The sequence below is a fragment of the Fusarium vanettenii genome (assembly GCF_000151355.1).
Source record: "Fusarium vanettenii 77-13-4 chromosome 1 genomic scaffold NECHAsca_1_chr1_3_0, whole genome shotgun sequence".
In the NCBI taxonomy this organism is placed as follows: Eukaryota; Fungi; Ascomycota; class Sordariomycetes; order Hypocreales; family Nectriaceae; genus Fusarium; species Fusarium vanettenii.
In genome coordinates, this window is record NW_003315881.1 from 924534 (window position 1) to 942228 (window position 17695).

At 53.8% G+C, this 17695-nt stretch overlaps 6 protein-coding genes across 6 annotated transcripts; 2 read left to right on the forward strand and 4 right to left on the reverse strand.

The window, feature by feature from the left end:
- Positions 1-1618: 1618 nt before the first annotated feature.
- NECHADRAFT_31166 (uncharacterized protein) lies at positions 1619-2886 on the forward strand (the record flags this gene model as incomplete). The annotated part of the gene is made up of 3 exons (XM_003053427.1): positions 1619-1644; positions 1707-1805; positions 1854-2886. Coding segments are annotated over 3 exons (1158 nt in total), but the record flags the coding sequence as incomplete, so codon positions are not given.
- A 322-nt stretch (positions 2887-3208) lies between these two features.
- Positions 3209-4194, reverse strand: NECHADRAFT_74650 (uncharacterized protein; the record flags this gene model as incomplete). Its single annotated transcript, XM_003054137.1, has 3 exons — positions 3209-3781; positions 3828-4070; positions 4126-4194. The coding sequence occupies 3 exons, from the start codon at positions 4192-4194 to the stop codon at positions 3209-3211; spliced, it is 885 nt and encodes a 294-aa protein (XP_003054183.1).
- A 431-nt stretch (positions 4195-4625) lies between these two features.
- On the reverse strand, positions 4626-7214 carry NECHADRAFT_98748 (uncharacterized protein; the record flags this gene model as incomplete). The annotated part of the gene is made up of 3 exons (XM_003054138.1): positions 4626-6791; positions 6841-7107; positions 7173-7214. 3 exons carry the CDS (start codon positions 7212-7214, stop codon positions 4947-4949), a joined length of 2154 nt encoding a protein of 717 aa, XP_003054184.1. The 3' UTR covers positions 4626-4946.
- A 764-nt stretch (positions 7215-7978) lies between these two features.
- On the reverse strand, positions 7979-9968 carry NECHADRAFT_90010 (uncharacterized protein; the record flags this gene model as incomplete). Its single annotated transcript, XM_003054139.1, has 5 exons — positions 7979-8419; positions 8472-8906; positions 8964-9519; positions 9586-9729; positions 9955-9968. 5 exons carry the CDS (start codon positions 9966-9968, stop codon positions 7979-7981), a joined length of 1590 nt encoding a protein of 529 aa, XP_003054185.1.
- A 2700-nt stretch (positions 9969-12668) lies between these two features.
- NECHADRAFT_74653 (uncharacterized protein) lies at positions 12669-13763 on the forward strand (the record flags this gene model as incomplete). Its single annotated transcript, XM_003053428.1, has 1 exon — positions 12669-13763. The coding sequence occupies one exon, from the start codon at positions 12669-12671 to the stop codon at positions 13761-13763; it is 1095 nt and encodes a 364-aa protein (XP_003053474.1).
- Positions 13764-13949: 186 nt separating this feature from the next.
- On the reverse strand, positions 13950-16383 carry NECHADRAFT_65553 (uncharacterized protein; the record flags this gene model as incomplete). Its single annotated transcript, XM_003054140.1, has 3 exons — positions 13950-15174; positions 15228-15531; positions 15604-16383. The coding sequence occupies 3 exons, from the start codon at positions 16381-16383 to the stop codon at positions 14318-14320; spliced, it is 1941 nt and encodes a 646-aa protein (XP_003054186.1). The 3' UTR covers positions 13950-14317.
- Between the last annotated feature and the right edge of the window lie 1312 nt (positions 16384-17695).

Here is a 17695-nt window from a genome sequence, read left to right on the forward strand (position 1 = left end):
TGTCCCTGAAAGGCTTGCCCCTGGTGGAAAGCCACTTCGTCCAAGATGGGCATCAACACCACGATAAGACGCACGGGACATTCCCTTGAAAAGGGCCTCGCAAGACTCTTAGAACTCTATCGTCAATATCCACCACTAGACGGGCCAGCCCTCCCGCAGATGCCTCGACTAGCGCCGGACCTGACTTCAAAGGACATTCCTCGAGGGAGCTTCAGACATGCCAACCCACGTTTTTCCCTATTCCCCACCGTGTCTCTAGATCCCTTCCGGCCGGCCCTCCCAGTCGAGAACGAGTATCGCCTGAGGCGGGGGGGGCTGGCGTCGTTGCTTTCCGCAGTTTGATCGTCTAGGCTCCTTTCGAGGACTAAGCTGCACACGCGTCTGCCAACGTATCGCATAGTCCGGTCATGTATTGGACTCTTCATGCCAAAGCCTCTTGGCGTCCACTACTCAAAGCCCTTCTTAAGGCGGGCTTCAAGTCCCCCCATGTCTCACTTTTCTCTCGACAAGGTGGTTTCACTCTTTTAAAGCTATTTCTTATTCTATCACGGCACTCCTCACCTTGTTTCATTCTTTAAAGTGGTTCAGCTATATACTTTCCGGCTCCGTCGATTTCAACCAACCTCTCTATTCTTCAGAAGCCGGCTTCAGCATCTTGTCTCTCAAGTCTTCAGCTGACGTGTGGAATCCTCTGACTGTGCCGGGGTATTGATCGACAAATCTTGAAAAGGAAGCCCTGCCGCTCACTTGAATCTACTTATTCAACAACACTCCTTTCACCATCAACTCATCCACCCCTTCTTACACTCCTTCAGCTTCATACTCAGACATGCTCAAGCATTTCCTTCTGTTCGCACCTCTTCTGGTGCAAGCAGTTCTCGCTGCTCCCGGACTAGAGGCAAGACACAGACATCTCCATGACGAGGTACACCATGGCAACCGAGGAACTCCAACCACAACTGCCCACTCTGCCGACCAAACAATCGACGCCCGCTGGGTCAAGGCCAAGCTGGGATGGGTCAAGGCTCCCAAGTCTCAGAGACCAAACAACAACAAAGACAACACGGACGGGACCGTCCCTGAGTTCATCGCCCCGAAGCAGCCGTGGGTCAAGGTGCCCAACAAGTCAAACAAGCCTACCAAACCTCAGGTTGGCGACTCTACCAGCTCCAAAGACTCGACTGTCCCCGAGTTCATCCCTCCCAAGCTCTTCCAGGTCGCAAAGAAGAAGACTCAGGACTCCGACCAAGACTCGGCAGACCAGCCTGCTGCTACCGCCGTTTCTGACGAAGTCAAGGTCGAAGAAAAGGTTCCTGAATTCATCCAGCCCAAGGGTCCTTACCGAGGACCTCAGAAGTCTAGCCCTCCTTCGTCGGACACCCCTGAGGAGTCTACAGTTCCCGAGTTCATCCCTCCTAGGTCACCATTCGGCTACAAGAAGAAGCCCCGTGCTGTTGAGGAAGATGAGACTGATATTATTGACGACGACTTTGACTACTCTGACGAGGACTTTCCTGGCGTCGACACAGCCGAGAGCCCTGCCCCTGAAGACGACTCTTCTGAGGAGGAGCAGGCCAACGACAACACTACTATCGTGGAGACTAGGGGTGTCAGGAGGAGAAACATTCTTTACTTTACCAACTGGTGAGTGGCCCCGCATGGCGTTGAGGCTTGGATAATATAAGGAACTATGCTGATGAGATAAGGGGAATCTACAGAGCCAACTTTCAACCTCAAAACATCCCCGCTTCTGAAGTCACCCACGTTCTCTACTCGTTCCTGGATATCGCCCAAGATGGAACTGTGTAAGTACTTGGCTTGCTGATGAGTTTACTATTGCTAATCCTGTCTAGCAAATCTACTGATACTTGGGCCGATACCGACAAGCACTACGATGGAGACTCATGGAACGAGTCGGGTAACAACGTATACGGCTGTGTCAAGCAACTCTACATCCTCAAGAAAAAGTACCGCAACATGAAAGTCCTCATGAGCCTCGGCGGATGGACGCTCAGCCCACACTTTGTCCAACCCGCGAGCACACTAGCCGGGCGGAGAAAGATCGCCGCGAGTGCCGTCAAGCTACTCGGCGACTGGGGCTTTGACGGCATCGACGTGGACTGGGAGTATCCTCAGAATGCCCAGCAGGCTCAGAACTATGTCGACCTGCTCAAGGAGATTCGTCTGGCTCTTGACAAGTTCTCTAGAGATAGCAAGCTCAACTATCGTTTCTTACTCACTGTCGCCACGGCTGCCGGTCCTGCCAACTACAACGTTATGAAGCTCAAGGCTATGGATCAGTACCTTGACGGCTGGCATCTCATGGCTTATGATTATGCTGGTGGCTGGGATACCACTACTGGCCACCAAGCCAACGTTTATCTATCTTCCAGCAACCCCCTTTCAACCAAGTTCAGCACTGACAGGGCCATCAACGACTATGTCAGCGCTGGAGTAGCCCCCCAGAAGATTCTCATGGGTATCCCTCTTTATGGCCGTTCATTCGCCAATACAGCCGGCCTCGGCCAGACTTACAGTGGCGTCGGCGGCGGCAGCAACGAGAACGGCATCTACCTATTCAAAGACCTTCCCCGTCCCGGCGCAAAGGCTGCCATCGACAAGAACCTCATGACCATCATCACCTACGACAAGTCGAAGCGTGAGCTTGTCACCACTGACAGCGCCGACTCTGCCAGGCTCAAGGCGGCGTACATCGCCCAAAGGGGCCTTGGTGGTGCGTTTTACTGGGAGGCCAGCGGTGACAAGCTAGGAGCTAAGAGCGTTGTATCAGCGGTCAAGAAGAGTTTTGGGACCCTGGAGGTTTCTCAGAATCTGCTGAGGTACCCGACGAGTGTATACGACAATATCCGTAATGGGATGCCCTGAGTGTTGGTTCTCCTTTTTTTTCCTATTTTGCATGTTGGGAGTTTTAAGGATTCTTTTTAACTTCATTTGTTGTTCCATTTGTGGAGATATCCTTTTAGCATACTTTATAGAGCATCGAAAAGCCTTAGATTAACATGATCAACACTTTGTAACTCTTATATGAAGCCTCTGAATCCTTAAGCGATGTCGATAGCTATTCCTCGTCGTATCACTATTCATGAGAGATACTGCAGACTTTGGATGGGATGATGTAAGAGGCCAGGTTTCTTTTCCATGATTCTCCTGTGCCGAATCTTGTTGTTTTGAAACTACATCTACTCGCTTACACGAGGATAGTTGCCCCCATGACGAGAACTGATAGACACAGCAAGGCCCCTGGGCTTGAATGATGAGCAGCTGAAGGTTCCTCGTCGGCAGAAGCAGACTCTGCGACTGCAGTTTCTCCTGCGCGAGTGACGCTTGTAAAGGTCGTGGCGTCGGCAGAATCAGAGTCGGAGCTTGAAGATCCACCTTCTTCTTCTTCCTCCTCTTCGTCTTCATCCTCGTCATCATCCTCATCTTCGTCATCGCTGTCTTCGTCGTCCGAGTCGTCGTCATCCTCGTCTTCGTCATCTTCAACTTCATCATCTTCGTCCTCGTCAGTGTTCTTGCTGCCCTCTTTCACATTACCCCCTGATCCTGACCCTGATCCACCAGATCCCGAGCTTGGCAAGACGGTTGTGGAAGCACCAGCTTCGGTTCTAGTAGAGTTGCGAAAGCCCGTAAATGTTCCATTGCCTGGTGTCAGGACAGCTGTGGGAGTTGCGACTGGTCGTGGAGTGCTGATTATCCTGCCATCGGCTGTGGGAGTAAACGAGCTTGGTGAGCTAGTTGAGGTAGGTGAACGAATTGAATCCTGGAAAATTAGAAATTATTTCTCCAAAGAGACACCTATTACTTACGGTCTCTGAGATGCTTGAAGAATCCGCGGCATCAGACGATCTAAGGCCAGGAAGAATAGGTGGGACGCTTGTATCAATCAACAGCTTCTCTTCAGAAGTTGCGGTAGGCACTTCAGTCGTCTCCGATTCAGGGACAATTCCGTCTGTTGTTTCCGGATCAAAGGAATCGGTGAAACTGAGTGCTGGGGGAGGCTGAGAAGCAACCGTCTCGATGAGAATGCCTCCAACAAGTGTTGAGCTGGACTTGAAGATGTTAGCCGTTACACTTTATAGTAATATTAAATAGAGTTGCACTTACTGGCTCAATAATCAGTTGTGCCGTGGCGACTCGTAGAGCCACAAGGGCAATGCAACACCGTGAAAGCATGTTGAAGATTTAGGAGAAGGGATGATTAGGAGTTTAGTGATTAACGAGTAGATGTTCTTCGAGATGAAAACGATTGGTAAAGGGAAAAGAAGGAGAGACGAAAAAGAAACTGCCCAGCAGAGAAGAAAGTGAAAGAAGTCGCCCAGCGCTTGAAGAGACCAAACACTGAGACTGGACATCCAAAGGGTAGATATACCCTCCTTCACCAAACAACGCCTCGGTTCAAGTCAACCGAGTTCCGTCGTAAAACATGATGCTCAAACTTTGCCAAGCCATCTAAGCCAGGCCAAGATCCCTTACGAGACCGACATAATGTTTCAGCCTCAGAGAAAGAGAAGTTCTGATACAACTCCCCCTGAGTGACGATCAAACACCCACAACCCGCCTCACCTTAACTTGAAACTCGGGATAAAGTCGTTGTAGATCAAACGTAGCATAACCCAAAAAGCCTCCTTTGTTTAGCATTTTCCCTTGCCCTTTGGTGTCTACTGATACTCCGTAGTTGCTACGGTATTAAAATAACAACAAAAACTTGACTCTTACATGGCAAAAAAACAAAAAAGAACCTAACGTCATCTTTGTCAGGAGGAGGAAACAGTTAAGCCCCCCCTGACACAACACACTCCATTCTCCGACGTTTGAGCCCCAGCCCCAAGCCTAAGCCGCGCTTCCATCTACGATCCGCACTTTACTGTAGCTAGCCCTAGCCGTCTGTATAACCGGCCTCCTTGTCACATGCCCATGCCTAAGCCCTACATGTCTGGGCCCTGTCCTGGAGTCCCCGAGGCTTCGACGCCGTGGAAGGCATCGCCAAACGCCGAATCCTCCATGTCCATACTGAGATCCAGACCCTCGCCAAGTTCGCCTGCAGATCCGTCCAACGTAGGCCCATCAAAGCCAGCAAGGGCGTCTCCTGCCGTATCCAGATCGCCGAGTGAGCTAAAGTCGTTCTGATCAAATGATAGAGAACCACCTGGTGTCGCGGCAGCTGGCGTTGCCCCTGCAGAGGCCGTCTTGGGGGCTGCGGGCTTGTTCTCGAGGCCTTGTGCATTGGGAGTGTTAGCATTCGCAGATGCTGTACCCGACCCAGCAGCAGCGTTAGCAGGCGCATTTGGATCAGGAGTGGCGCCGTCCTTAGGCACGACAACCCATTCTCCACTGCCAGTTCCCTGATCAGGCGCTGTGGTAGTTTGGTCCTTGCTTGCCTCAGTTCCACCCATCGTCACATCGCCACCACCTGGTGCTGATGTTGCTCCAGCTTGTCCGGGAGCAGGCGATGGGACATTGGGGTTCGAAGGAGTCCCGGCTCCCGATGCTGTCAGGTTCGGCTGAGGAGTGCCAAACGTGTTCATGGGCGTTGATGTGGCTGAGATGCCCGTGTGCATCTGGTCAAGCAGTCCAGCAGCAGTGCCACCCATATCGACATCAGATTCCCCAATCATGACACCACTGTTCTGTGAGCCAGACTGCGAAGCCTGACGAGACAGCTGAGCCGCAGCTTGCGTAGGTTCCGGTGCCGGTGCCTGATAACCACCGTCCTGAATACGCGACACTACTGGCTTGCTTACAGCCTTCTTTCCCGTGGCATTCTCGACCTCTGATACTATGTCTTCGGCCGTCTTCTTGCTAACAGGACGGGGAGATGGGTCATCGTCGAGCGGGTCTACCTTGCCCTCAACCCGCCAGATCTCAGTGCCAGTTCCCTCGACGACATTCCGTAGTTCCTTCTCCTTGGAGTCAAAGATGGAGTTCGCCTTGAACTTGGCGAGAGCCTCAGCATGAGCCGCTTGCATCCTCTCTATTTCAGCCTTGGTCGACTCGATGTGCTCAGTGACTCGCCTGCGGAACTCGTCTGCCTTTTCGGGGTCTAGTCGTCCGATATAAGGCTTATCAGGTCCAGTTGCAAAGGCGTCTCCCTGAGTGGGAAAGATTCCCTCTGTCAATGACGCCAGCTCGCCCTTGAAACCAAGACCGAGGTCGGCTGGTGTGATTTGGCTTATCCGGTACGGAGACGAGAGGATTTCCTCCATCCACTCGTGATTCTGCTGATACCGACTCAAAGCAATCTCTCTTGGCGTAAGATGATCAAACATGTCGCCCCTTGAGACATCTTCGTCGTCATCAAACGCCGCATCCAGTTGAGGCATCCCCGGGATGGCAGCCTGACCACCTTGGCTCGCCGCGTGCCTCGCGCGCTTAGCAGGAGGACCGGGCGTGGCCTGTGGAGGGTATGCCATCTGCTGAGGGACACCTCGGGGGGCCATCTGAGGAGGGACTTGTTGGCGGGTAGGGTCTGGTAGAGTGGGCCAGTTGACTCGGTCGGACAGCATGAACTCCTTGCGCCGAATCTGACCGGCTCGCTGAAGAAAGTGTCGCTGCTGAATGAGGGCGTTGACGCGCTCGTCGTAGGGGATCATGGCGATGGGGATCCTGTCGTTTGGCTCCGACGGCCCGTAATGCACGATAAACAGGCTGACATCTGGCTGAGGAGGGTTGGGATGACCGGGGACGGGGACTAATCGGCATCGACGACGGGCGTGGAGGGCATACTGCTCACCAGGAACGTAGCCGGCCTTTTGGTAGTAAATCTCGAGCATCTAGACGTGTCTTAGCATGCGCATCGTGACAATGGCTATCCGACCTTACCAATCCGTTGCCCAGGTCATGCTTGTACAGCTGCTCCGGGGGAGCCCAGACATAACCATCCGTCGCAAACGTGGAACCGAGACGCTGCAGAGGCTGCCAGGTCAAGAGGATGGTGCCGTCGGTGGGCTTTTCGAGATATGTCCAGAAGAAGGGAGCTCGGTCTCGCGCGACCTGGGGGGCGCTCATGAGCCACTTAGCGACCTCGTTGAGGTCGAGCCGGGGCATCGCCGGGTATCGAAACGCCGAGATAAGGTGGACATGCTGGATCTACGAGACTGTTAGAGGGGAATTGCGACGACAGAGGCTGCGCGCGCATGGTGGTGTTGACATACGAGGTCCTGGGGGACGCCCTGGCTAGGATCCGGTTGAGCCATGTTGGAAGTCGAATCGTCGCGGCCGACGAGGCAACAGCGTGTCGACGCCTCTGATGATGCGATTGAGTATTTACAAAATTGCGCGTTGCTATTGATTCGGCGCCGGGAGAGTTCGATGAGCTGAATCGGCCAGTAAACGGTGACGAAATGACCTGGCGCAATGCAGCAAGTAAGAATGCGATGGAGGTGTTAGAGAGAGCGACGAGTCCTTGCACGGCCCCAAACTTCTCGCGACAAGGCTGCGAGCATGTGACCAATCAGAGGTTACGATCTTGGAGGCCAAAAAGTGGATCCACCCTCAACCGCGTCAACCAAATTACCATGACCGGGCAAAGAGGAATCTTCAACATAAAAGATATGAAAAATCCTAGAGGTAACTAAATAAAATGTTCCAAGACTTATGATATTAGTTAGGCTGCAAACTGAATACTCTTAACTAAGCGCAGCCGTCCTGGTGCCTTCGAGTTTTTTACGACCGCGTGCTATTCTGTACCCTGGTACTCAGTTATCATGAACACACAGCATCTTCACTTCAGCTTATGCTTAAACTTGTTTATTTTGTTCTGCTTGAGCTTATATGGTCCCAAAATTCATCACTTGAGCCTCTAATCCATAGCTAGCTCAGTCATTACCTATCCGTTGCAGCGCCTGCGTGTTCCTGCGTTCCTATTCGACGCTTTTGATGTGACGCAGCCTTCGAGCTTCCCTTAACTCGACCCTATTTAACTTAGATAACCATTGCTACCCCATTCACAAAACATCCCTTATGCCTGGTAGGTAGAGGCCGACACGTTACCACCACGGCCAGTCCAGTTGACGTGGATGTCCTTGCCCTCGGGGTACTTGTCGCTGGCATTCTCGGGCTTGATGTGGAAGGTGTGGGCACCGAAGTAGTCACGCTGAGCCTGGAGGAGGTTCGCGGGGAGGTCCTTGGTGCGGTAGCCGTCGAACCACGACAGAGCAGTGGAGAAGGCGGGAGTAGGGATACCAAGGAGGGCAGCCTTGGCGACAACGTCTCGCCAGCCGGGCTGAGCCTTGTGGATGGCCTTGTGGAAGAAGTCATCGAACAGAAGGTTCTGGAGGTCAGGCTGGTTACGGTAGGCAGAGGTGATGTCCTTGAGGAAGACGGATCGGATGATGCAGCCACCACGCCACATGAGGGCGATGGAAGGCTTGTTGAGCTTCCAGTGAAACTCCTTGGCGGCCTAGAATTTGTGTAAGTCATGATTCCGTCAAATGTCTTGTTGACAAGCTTACCTCCTGCATGAGCATGAAGCCCTGGGCATACGAGATGATCTTGGAGGCGTAGAGAGCCTGCTCGAGATCCTCGAGGAACTGCTCCTTGTCACCCTCAAACTTGGTCACGCGGCTGACAAACTCAAGCTTGGTAGAGGCGACAGCTCGCTCGTCCTTGATGGCAGACAGGCATCGGGCAAGGACAGCCTCAGCGATCAGGGTCACGGGCTGGCCGAGGTCGAGGGCGTTGACAGCAGTCCACTTGCCAGTTCCCTTCTGGCCGGCCTTGTCGAGGATCTTCTCAACGAGAGCAGTGCCATCGTCGTCGTTAAAGTACATAATGTCACGGGTGATCTCAATGAGGAAAGAGTCCAGAACGCCCTTGTTCCACTTGGCAAAGACATCGCCAATCTCCTTGCTGGAGAGACCGAGGCCGCGCTTCATGATGTCGTAGGCCTGTATTCACCCAGTCAGTCTCACGCGCAATTGGGTCCGTACGATATAGTTCCATACCTCGCAAATGAGCTGCATGTCACCGTACTCAATACCGTTGTGAACCATCTTGACGTAGTGACCAGCACCCTCGTCGCCGACCCACTCACAGCAGGCCTCACCATCGCTCTTGGCAGCGATGGCCTGGAAGATGTCCTTGATGTGAGGCCAGGCCTCCTCGTTACCACCGGGCATGATGGAGGGGCCATATCGGGCACCCTCCTCACCACCAGAGACACCAGAGCCGACGAAGCGGATGTTCTTGCCAGCAAGATACTTGGTGCGGCGGTTGGAGTCGGGGAAGTGAGAGTTGCCACCATCAATGATGATGTCGCCCTCAGCAAGGAGAGGCAGGAGCTTCTCAATCCAGTCATCGACAGCCTGGCCGGCCTGGACGAGGAGCATGATACGGCGGGGGGACTTGAGCTTGCCAACAAACTCCTCGACGCTGTGGGCGCCGACAATGGACTTGCCCTTGGCCTCGTTGTCCAGGAATCGGTCGACCTTGGAGACGGTTCGGTTGAAGGCGCAGACGGTGAAGCCGTTGTCGGCCATGTTCAGAATAAGGTTCTGTCCCCTGCGAGGTGTGTTAGTAACATGGGATTTCCGGCAGAGCCGGGCATTTTGGGGGGATTTTACTTACATAACAGCGAGGCCGATGAGGCCCAGATCCGCACTTGGAGCATGGTCAGCATTCGTGGTATTTTGAACCGCTGCAGAGCTTAAAGGTGAGGTAGAGGAAGGGGATTGTTGAGCGCCGCCAAGCTTGAGGTTCGCAAGACGAGCTCTGCCTCGAGAACCATGAGCCAAGTTCACGACGAGAGAGCTGAACCAGGCCGCTCAGGTACTCCAGGCGCAAGCTCATCGCGGCGATTGCCTCACACTCACATCGCCCGGAGAGCGCGGAATGAGGCCATCAGAGCATCACCATGGGAACTCTGGAGCGGGGTGGTGGGGTAAATCGTGAGGGACGAAGGTGAAGGTACACGATGGAGGGGTGAAGTGGACTTACACAGGGCCAGACATGATGGGCTACTTTTGATGTTTGATTGACGCTCGACGGGGTATAGAAGAGTTGAGAGCGGATGCAGAGTTTGAGGAGTAAAAGAAAAGGAAGAAGAAGGTGAGAGTTGGAAGAAGGTTGTCGAGAAATAGTGAGGACCGTGGATCAAAGTGGGAGGGAGCGACAGGGCCGTGTTATTACATATGCGCCATGCTGTCACAAGCAAGCTGGCGACACCCCATGGCATCCCATGGATGGCATGGAACTCCGCCGGTTCGGTACCTTGCGCCGTAACGCCCCCGCCGTCTCCGTACATCTTTCCGCTCTCTCGCTCAACTTAGCATTACCGCACGCTGAGGGCTCAATTGTCGGCCGTCCGTCTGAGGGAGCTCGCTCAAACATGGTCAAGTTTGGCCGGGCGCGGCGCCAAGAATGGGGTGGGTATCCGCACTGATTGGCGGGGCTTCCCAACTGCGTATCGTCATCGTCGCTGCGGTGCGGCCGACGGACGAGTGTTTTCTTACATTTTCCTTTTAGACGACTGAACCATCAAGGATTGGAGAGACGAGATCCAAATGGATGCTTGCTCCCTGGCTGGTTTGATAGGCAATTACAAATTATTTGCGCCATTTATCTATCAGCCACTGACTCTTCTCCTCACTGGCATCAATCTGATTTGAGCGTTTCTCTGTTGACAGAGAATACCACTTCTCGATCCAGCATCACATCCCACCTAATCATCATGACTGATGCCCCTCCCCCTCCTCCTAGTGCTGTGCGATAGCCAAGCTACCTCTCACCTTGCAAGGATGCAGTGTCAGCACCTTGTAGGGGTCCATTCAGCCACGGACACCGAGTTCCAGGACCTCTCCCCCCATTCAGAAACCCTCTAGCATTGCCCCTCCAGCCAGGCCCCCTCAGCTCCAAAGTTATGACGACTTGGCGGTGCTGCCACGGCGTTACCCCTTGGTGCAGCAGTCTCACTCACCTGGAGCTTACCAAGAATTTTAAAACCGTGACACAAGCAATACAAATCTCATACAAATCTCTCCGGATACATGTGTCTGACCCTTTTGGCTTGCCGCGTTCCGTCTCAGAACTTGTTTGGCCAGTTGACCCCCTCAGTCTCAGAACCTCCTCAGTTGTTTATGCATGGCGCGTCTCCCTTGCTCTGACTGCTCGCTCGCTCGCGGCTTGTTGGGATACACCGTCCCATGGCAGGTTCATTTTTTCCTCCTCATGGCCCACGTCTTCGGAGCCATGTCGCCCGAATGTTGGGACCCACGTCTCCGGGGCCGTCCTTGCCACTGCCGTGCCAATCGAGTCCATCATCGGACAGTAGCCCGAGCCCCAACACGCTCTAACCTAGGATTTTGAACCGATAGCCCCGAAAAGGAAGAAAGAAGAATGGAGGAGGAGCCCAGAAAAGGCCTCACGCCCAGCAGCATGGTTCTGCTTTGCGATGGATGCTCCTCCCGTCTGACCAAGCATTGACTCCACCGGCGGATTTTCATCCGGAGATTCAGGCGGGCGTTGCATCGTTCGTGCGGCATTGGCACCGAGTTTTGACTTGACACCCATCCAGTGCCAGTGCCAGCCTCATCAATGTCCGAAGTCGCTCATGACGAACCAGAGGCCACGATGTCCAGGCGAGGCGGCCTCTTACAAATATGAGTGGCCAAACGAGTTTCTTTCATCCCACGCTGACTGGCTCGAGTCTTAAGTCCAGAGTCCAGATTGACTCGGCTCCTCTTCTCATGGAGCCGCCCAGAAAGAAACCCCTCTCCAACGTTAACCTGTAAGTGGTAATTCATTCAGGTTTCTCTTCCATGCCTCCAATTAGCCGTCAACTTCTGCCGCCCAGGACTCGTCGATGGGTCAATTTCGCGGTTTCAACATCGCCCGGCGGCCAATCGAGATGGCCAGTCTAGACACTCATTCAGTAAGCCACATGCTCCCCAACACGCATCTTTGAGTTGAGCTCCAAAACCTGCCCAACTGGGATGCGTTGAAGCCTCACCAACCCCCACCCCCAAGGTCAAGGTGTCCACAGCACCATTTAGCCACAGGACTCACCGTTCTTGCATCCATCCCGAGTCAATTCTCCCGTGGAGACGTGCCATTATACGGGGCAGCAGGCGCCAGGTCAACGGGCTGTGCACGGGTCGGAGATCCATTCTCCGGCCAAGTATAAAGGACACCCCATTGCTTGCTCTGCGGAAACTCCTGTTACACCTCCAACGGATGCGACGGAAACCAATGTCCTCCCCTAATTTGGACGGTTTAAACGGAAATGAGCCTTTTTCTTATCCGTCGCAGTCTCGTTCATGATAGAAATCCTCACTTTTTGTCAATCCTAAGCTTTCATCCTGACCAAGCCTGCATCCAGTTGAGGTGAAGTTCGTGGGGGTCACCTTGTTCACCTTGACCTCCATCACGTGACAGTTACCTTTCACCGAACCCATTTTTTATGCCAAGCACTGGCCGAGGCTGAGGCGAATCGTAGAAGGCTATCAATCATCCATTTTCTTCCATACACCAGCCACCATTATCAACAACGATTTCACGTTGCAGCATCGCAATACGACCTCGACATCACCAACGACCGGCTGCAGGTACTGGGCGACTTCTTGAAAGAGGAACTTTGAGCAGAACTTGGCTCAAGGTACGTTTTGACACGCAAACACACACCGCCTCCCGTTTTTTTTTTCGCTGTATTCATCATGGCGTACCCTCCCCCTCCAGGCATCAGCAACAACTCGCTCCCACCGAGACCCCCAGCCTCCAAGGGCGGCTTCAAGCCCGCGTTCTCTTCAGCGGCCCAATCTTCGAAACCAGCGTACTCGAGCGCTCCGCCGACATATTCCGGCCCTTCGAGCTACCCGGCCACCACCGCTGCTCCGGCTGCCCAATATGCGCCCTCCTACTCCTCCTATCCGACCGGCTCTGCTCCCGGCGCGGTGAGCTCGGGCGCGCCTACTTCCTACTCATACCCTCAACAGCCGCAGCAGCAGCAGCAGAGCTACGGACCCCAGAGTTACGGCGCTCAAAACTACGGACCTCAGAGCTATGAACCTCAAAGTTACGGTGCGGCAAGCTACGGCGCAGCTCCGCAGATCCGAAATCCCTTTCCCACGCCCGGCACGGCTAGTAACGATTACGACCCCGAGATGGCGGCGCAGATCGCTCAGTGGCAGAGCGCCTACGTGAGTCGCGACGCGACTGAAGGCAAGACCGACAAGCCTGCGGGCCCTAGCGCACCCAGGCCTGATATTCAACCCGCCGGTGCCGCGAATGCTGCTTCTGCTGCCCAGGAGAAGAAGAAGACAGTTGTGCGCGAGGGCGGTGGCAAGAAGTGGACAGACGATACACTGCTTGAATGGGACCCCTCCCACCTACGCCTCTTTGTCGGAAACCTTGCCGGTGAGACGACAGACGATGCTCTCCTCAAGGCCTTCTCCCGCTGGCGCTCGGTACAAAAAGCTCGCGTCATCCGCGACAAGCGCACGTCCAAGTCCAAGGGCTATGGCTTCGTCAGCTTTAGCGACGCCGACGACTTCTTCCAGGCCGCCAAGGAAATGAACGGCAAGTACATCCAGAGCCACCCTGTCGTGGTCCGCAAGGCCAACACCGAGATCAAGGTGGCCAACGCCAAGGACAAGGATAGAAACAACAGAAAGAATAAGAACCACAAGAAGGGTGGTCACGGAGGTGGTAACGGTGGTGGTGGTTACGAACCTAGCCTGGGCCCCATTGGCGGCGGCGGCGTGGTTAAGCCTGGACAGAAGACTAAGAATGGTCTCAGGCTTCTTGGCTAGGATATCAATATCTGGACAAGGTATTGGTTGGTATATATATTTAATGGTGTTTGGCGTTGCGTGGGTTCACTCATACCCAGCCGTGGAGTGTGCAAATTCGAAGGCTTGGCCACCGGCAGTTAGGAAACAGTACTGAAAACATGACATTCAATACGATGAAATGATTGACATCACCAGATTGAAATTGGAAAACTTGAAGGTGTGATTATGTGAACGAATGTCTATGATCATGATCCAGTTCTCATAGAATCAGTATCGGGGTATCTTGGGTCCCTGGCCTGCTCTGGTCTCGTGCCAGGCATTCTCCATATCTTCCCAAGCATGCGTCTCCATTGCCCCTGTCTCCTTCTCTTCTACTGTCCGTCTTTACCTGACGGATCACTCCCTTCTTTCTAGATAATCACCATGCCACCCCTGTGGCTCACTTGTTTATTTATATAGTACAAAATAGATGGGATCGGGATCGGGGCTTCATAACGATAAGTAAGCCAGCCCGATGAGTCGTGATACACAAGCCATAATATCCAAAAGAAATAGGTACGCTAAACGATTGCTCAGTCGGATCTATCATGCCGACGGTCATTGGCCGTTGACGTTGGTTGTAGCAAAGGCTGAAAGTCACCGTCGGCTGTGACCGTGTCGAGTCGGTCGATGCTGTCTCGCAAAAAGGCGGCGTTTTCTCCATCTGTGTCACCATCACGGTCTATAATGCCGCTACTCTGGCTCGATGGAGAGTCGGGCTCATCTTGCTCGGCGAGATGACGACCGTGAACATCCTCCTGCGCATCTTGTCGCATCTTCCTGATCTTTATGTAATTATAGGCGACAATGGCAGCCATAGTAGTGAGCAAACCGATAAAGTTGATGAGAGTAAGGCGGTCGTGAAAGACGACGGTAGCCGCGCTGATGGTGACGACCTCCTTGAAGATGCCGGCAATGGAGAGTGTGACGACAGACGTACGCTGCAGCAGAGCGAACTCGGATGCCGTCATACAAAAGGCGATGCATCCAGGGAAGAGGAGGAACAGGGGTGCCATGACAGAGCCCCATTCGTTGGCAAGGACCTTGAAGCCTTCAATGAGATTTCCAATACCCTCTACGGGAATAGCCAGGGAAATGAGCACGAGAAACATGACGGGAGTGAGAAAAAAGATGCTAGAAAAGGGATTCGAAGTCGCAGGGTTGCGGAGGAGGAGGATCTGGGTCAGACCCCAACGGAAACCGGAGAAGAAGGCGGCCGAAATGACGAGAACGAAGCCACCCAGCTTGAACTCGACTTCACCGAAAACCATGAGAATGACGCCCATAGTCATGGTAGCAATAATGCCAACGAGGCGCCATGTTGGAGTTTCGAGACGGAAAAGGAAAGCAAAGATAAGGACGAATGCAAGGGATGAGGACTTGCACATGGCTGTAAGAATGGTTAGTCACAAATGGTCAACAGTCAGGAATTTGGTCACATACTGTAAAAAGTAAGGCTGATGAACTTGAGAGACGTGTTTCCCAGTCCAATATCAAGACCAGTGGCGGCGCCACAAGGGCCAATTCTCGTGAGATAAAACATCTTGGTCATGCCATAAGATTTTGGCTCCTCGTCGTGTCTCGACCTCCCCAGATCAGACTGATGCCCGCCGCGACCCGGCCGCAGTGAGGGAATGAAGTACAGCACGAGGCCGGAGAGTATAAACTGCACCACCATGTGCATCGACGTGGTGAAGAGCGGAAAGGCGAAATTGAGGCGGTCCTCGTCAAACATCCACTTGTTGTACTGGAGCCACATTGTCAGCAATTGAAACTTAAAAGAAGGGGGCGGCGTTGTGAGAAAAGGGGGGAAACATACAATAGATATTGACAAGGAAAAGAGATACCACAAGAGGATTAGAAAGCCATTGATGAGAAGGGTCTTGAGAACGCTCTTGTCTGCTTCTTTTCGCTCCTCGGCCGAGATGTCGTTATCCCCCCTCGCGATGCGCTGGTCTAGCTGGGTATTCCTCTTGCGCTTCTTCTGCCTCCTGTGCCGGTCCTTACGAGTCAAACCCGTCTCCTCGTCGTCCTGCAGGTCCTCATCGCTGTAGCTCTCATCCCCCGAGTCGTGTTTGCGAATCGCAAAGCCATTGGCGTCGAGATCTTCCTCCGAGATCTTAGGTTCGTCAGATAAACCGTTTGACACTGGACCGCGACCAGAGGTGGCGCGGGATCTGCTAGGTGAGCCTACGGGGCGACCACCAGAGCTGATCTGGCTGCTTCGACGGCGACGGTGTTCGGCGAGGGGCTCCATCTCGATGTCGTGGTCGTCGGTGTCACTGTCGTAGTCTTCGCCAGTGTGAGACCGGGTGGCCGGAGAGCGAGACGGACCGGCCACTGCTTCGCCTCCTCCTCTGGACCTCAGTTTTGCTGATCTTCCTCTTGAAGCTGGGTTTGTTGATGTTGATGGTGATAATGTTTGTGCTGAAGGATCGAGGTCCGTGGAGTTATGGCCAGGGGCCCTGTTGGTGGCTGACACAGGGAGAGATGCGTCGACGAGGACAAGAGGTTCGGGGGAGGCGGAGGGAGAACGGGAGTCGGTTGGGGGAGGTGGTGAGGGTAGGAGATTGTCGGATCGTGAAGGGGGAGCGGTCATGATGGAGACCCAAGAAATGGAGACGGGGACGGGGCTTTCATATGCGAGCGACTGGACCTGTTGGAGTGGATGGGGAGGGAAGACGGACTGTACGGTACGGGCGATCTGGACTCGGCTGAGCTGGCTGGCTGATGCTGGCTGGTTTGTGGGTGTGTTAGCCAAGAGGAGGCCAGGTCTAGCGTATGCAAAGGGCGGAGCTAGTACGATTGGAGTAGTCATAGAGCTGCGGTCGCTGGGGTCGCGGGGCGGTTTGTAGGGGGCCGGAGCGCATACCCAGCTGTAGCCTTCAAGCCCCAGGTTGGAACTGACTGTCTGTCAGTCACACCTCGCCTTGCCGGGAATTTGATCACTAGACACTGGAACACCGGGAGGATGAGACATGGGGGTAGCATGTCTTCCATGGGTGGTAATGTATCTGCTCTGGGCTCTCTGCGTATTCGGCCTCCTTCATAACGTCAGCTGGATGCTCACCTCTCTTTCGTTCTCTTGCAAGGAGCCCGTCGAGTCCGCTGCCCGTCGAGTGGAGCTACGCGGAACCCCGTGGCGCACCGTCCGTCCGCACGCGACACGGTATCCAGGCGGTTGGAAGAGCCATTATTGGCCGGGGGTCATGTTCTTGGTCCGAGGAGAGCTTGCACAAAGTGCATGGGTTCGCCGCCTTTTGGGTAGGACCATGTTTTTTTACTTGATTATTGACTTGATCGATGAAAAAGAGGTCTTTAATATGCATGTTGTGCCGTCGAAATCATTGAGCGGTGAATGAGGTACGCGAGCTTGGTCAATAGCAAGACTCTTGCTAAAGACAACTTGGGCAGCAAACAAACTAGACGCCTCCAGATTGCAGCCACACCAAGGCCAGCCAGAGAATAGCGATCGCCATATGACCTTCAAGTCGCACACAGTTCGATCTCCTATGCGGGGTTTGAACGGCTAGGGCTGTCGGTCTTGTGTCTGTCTTGACCTGAAGAGGAGAAACATTGCATCAACGATCTTCAATAAGCCAGGCTGCTGATCACCTCCGCACGTGTGGACGCTACAACAGCAATAGTTCATGTGATGGCGTTAATGCATGCCGTTGTGTCCGTCCGTGTACTTTTTCTCTCTCTCGCATCAAGAACTGGACTTCGGGCTTCCTATCCCTTTGCGTTCATCATCCGTCACCACCCCTATCCTTGCCATCAAATTCTCGGCACTTGAGCTCTCTTCTCATGCGAAATGCTTCAGTTCTGAGGCAGCCAGCGGGTCCCGTCCCTTTCAGGGGTGGACAACAGAACCACCCCGGCTCGTATACGGATATCGGAACGGCCATGTT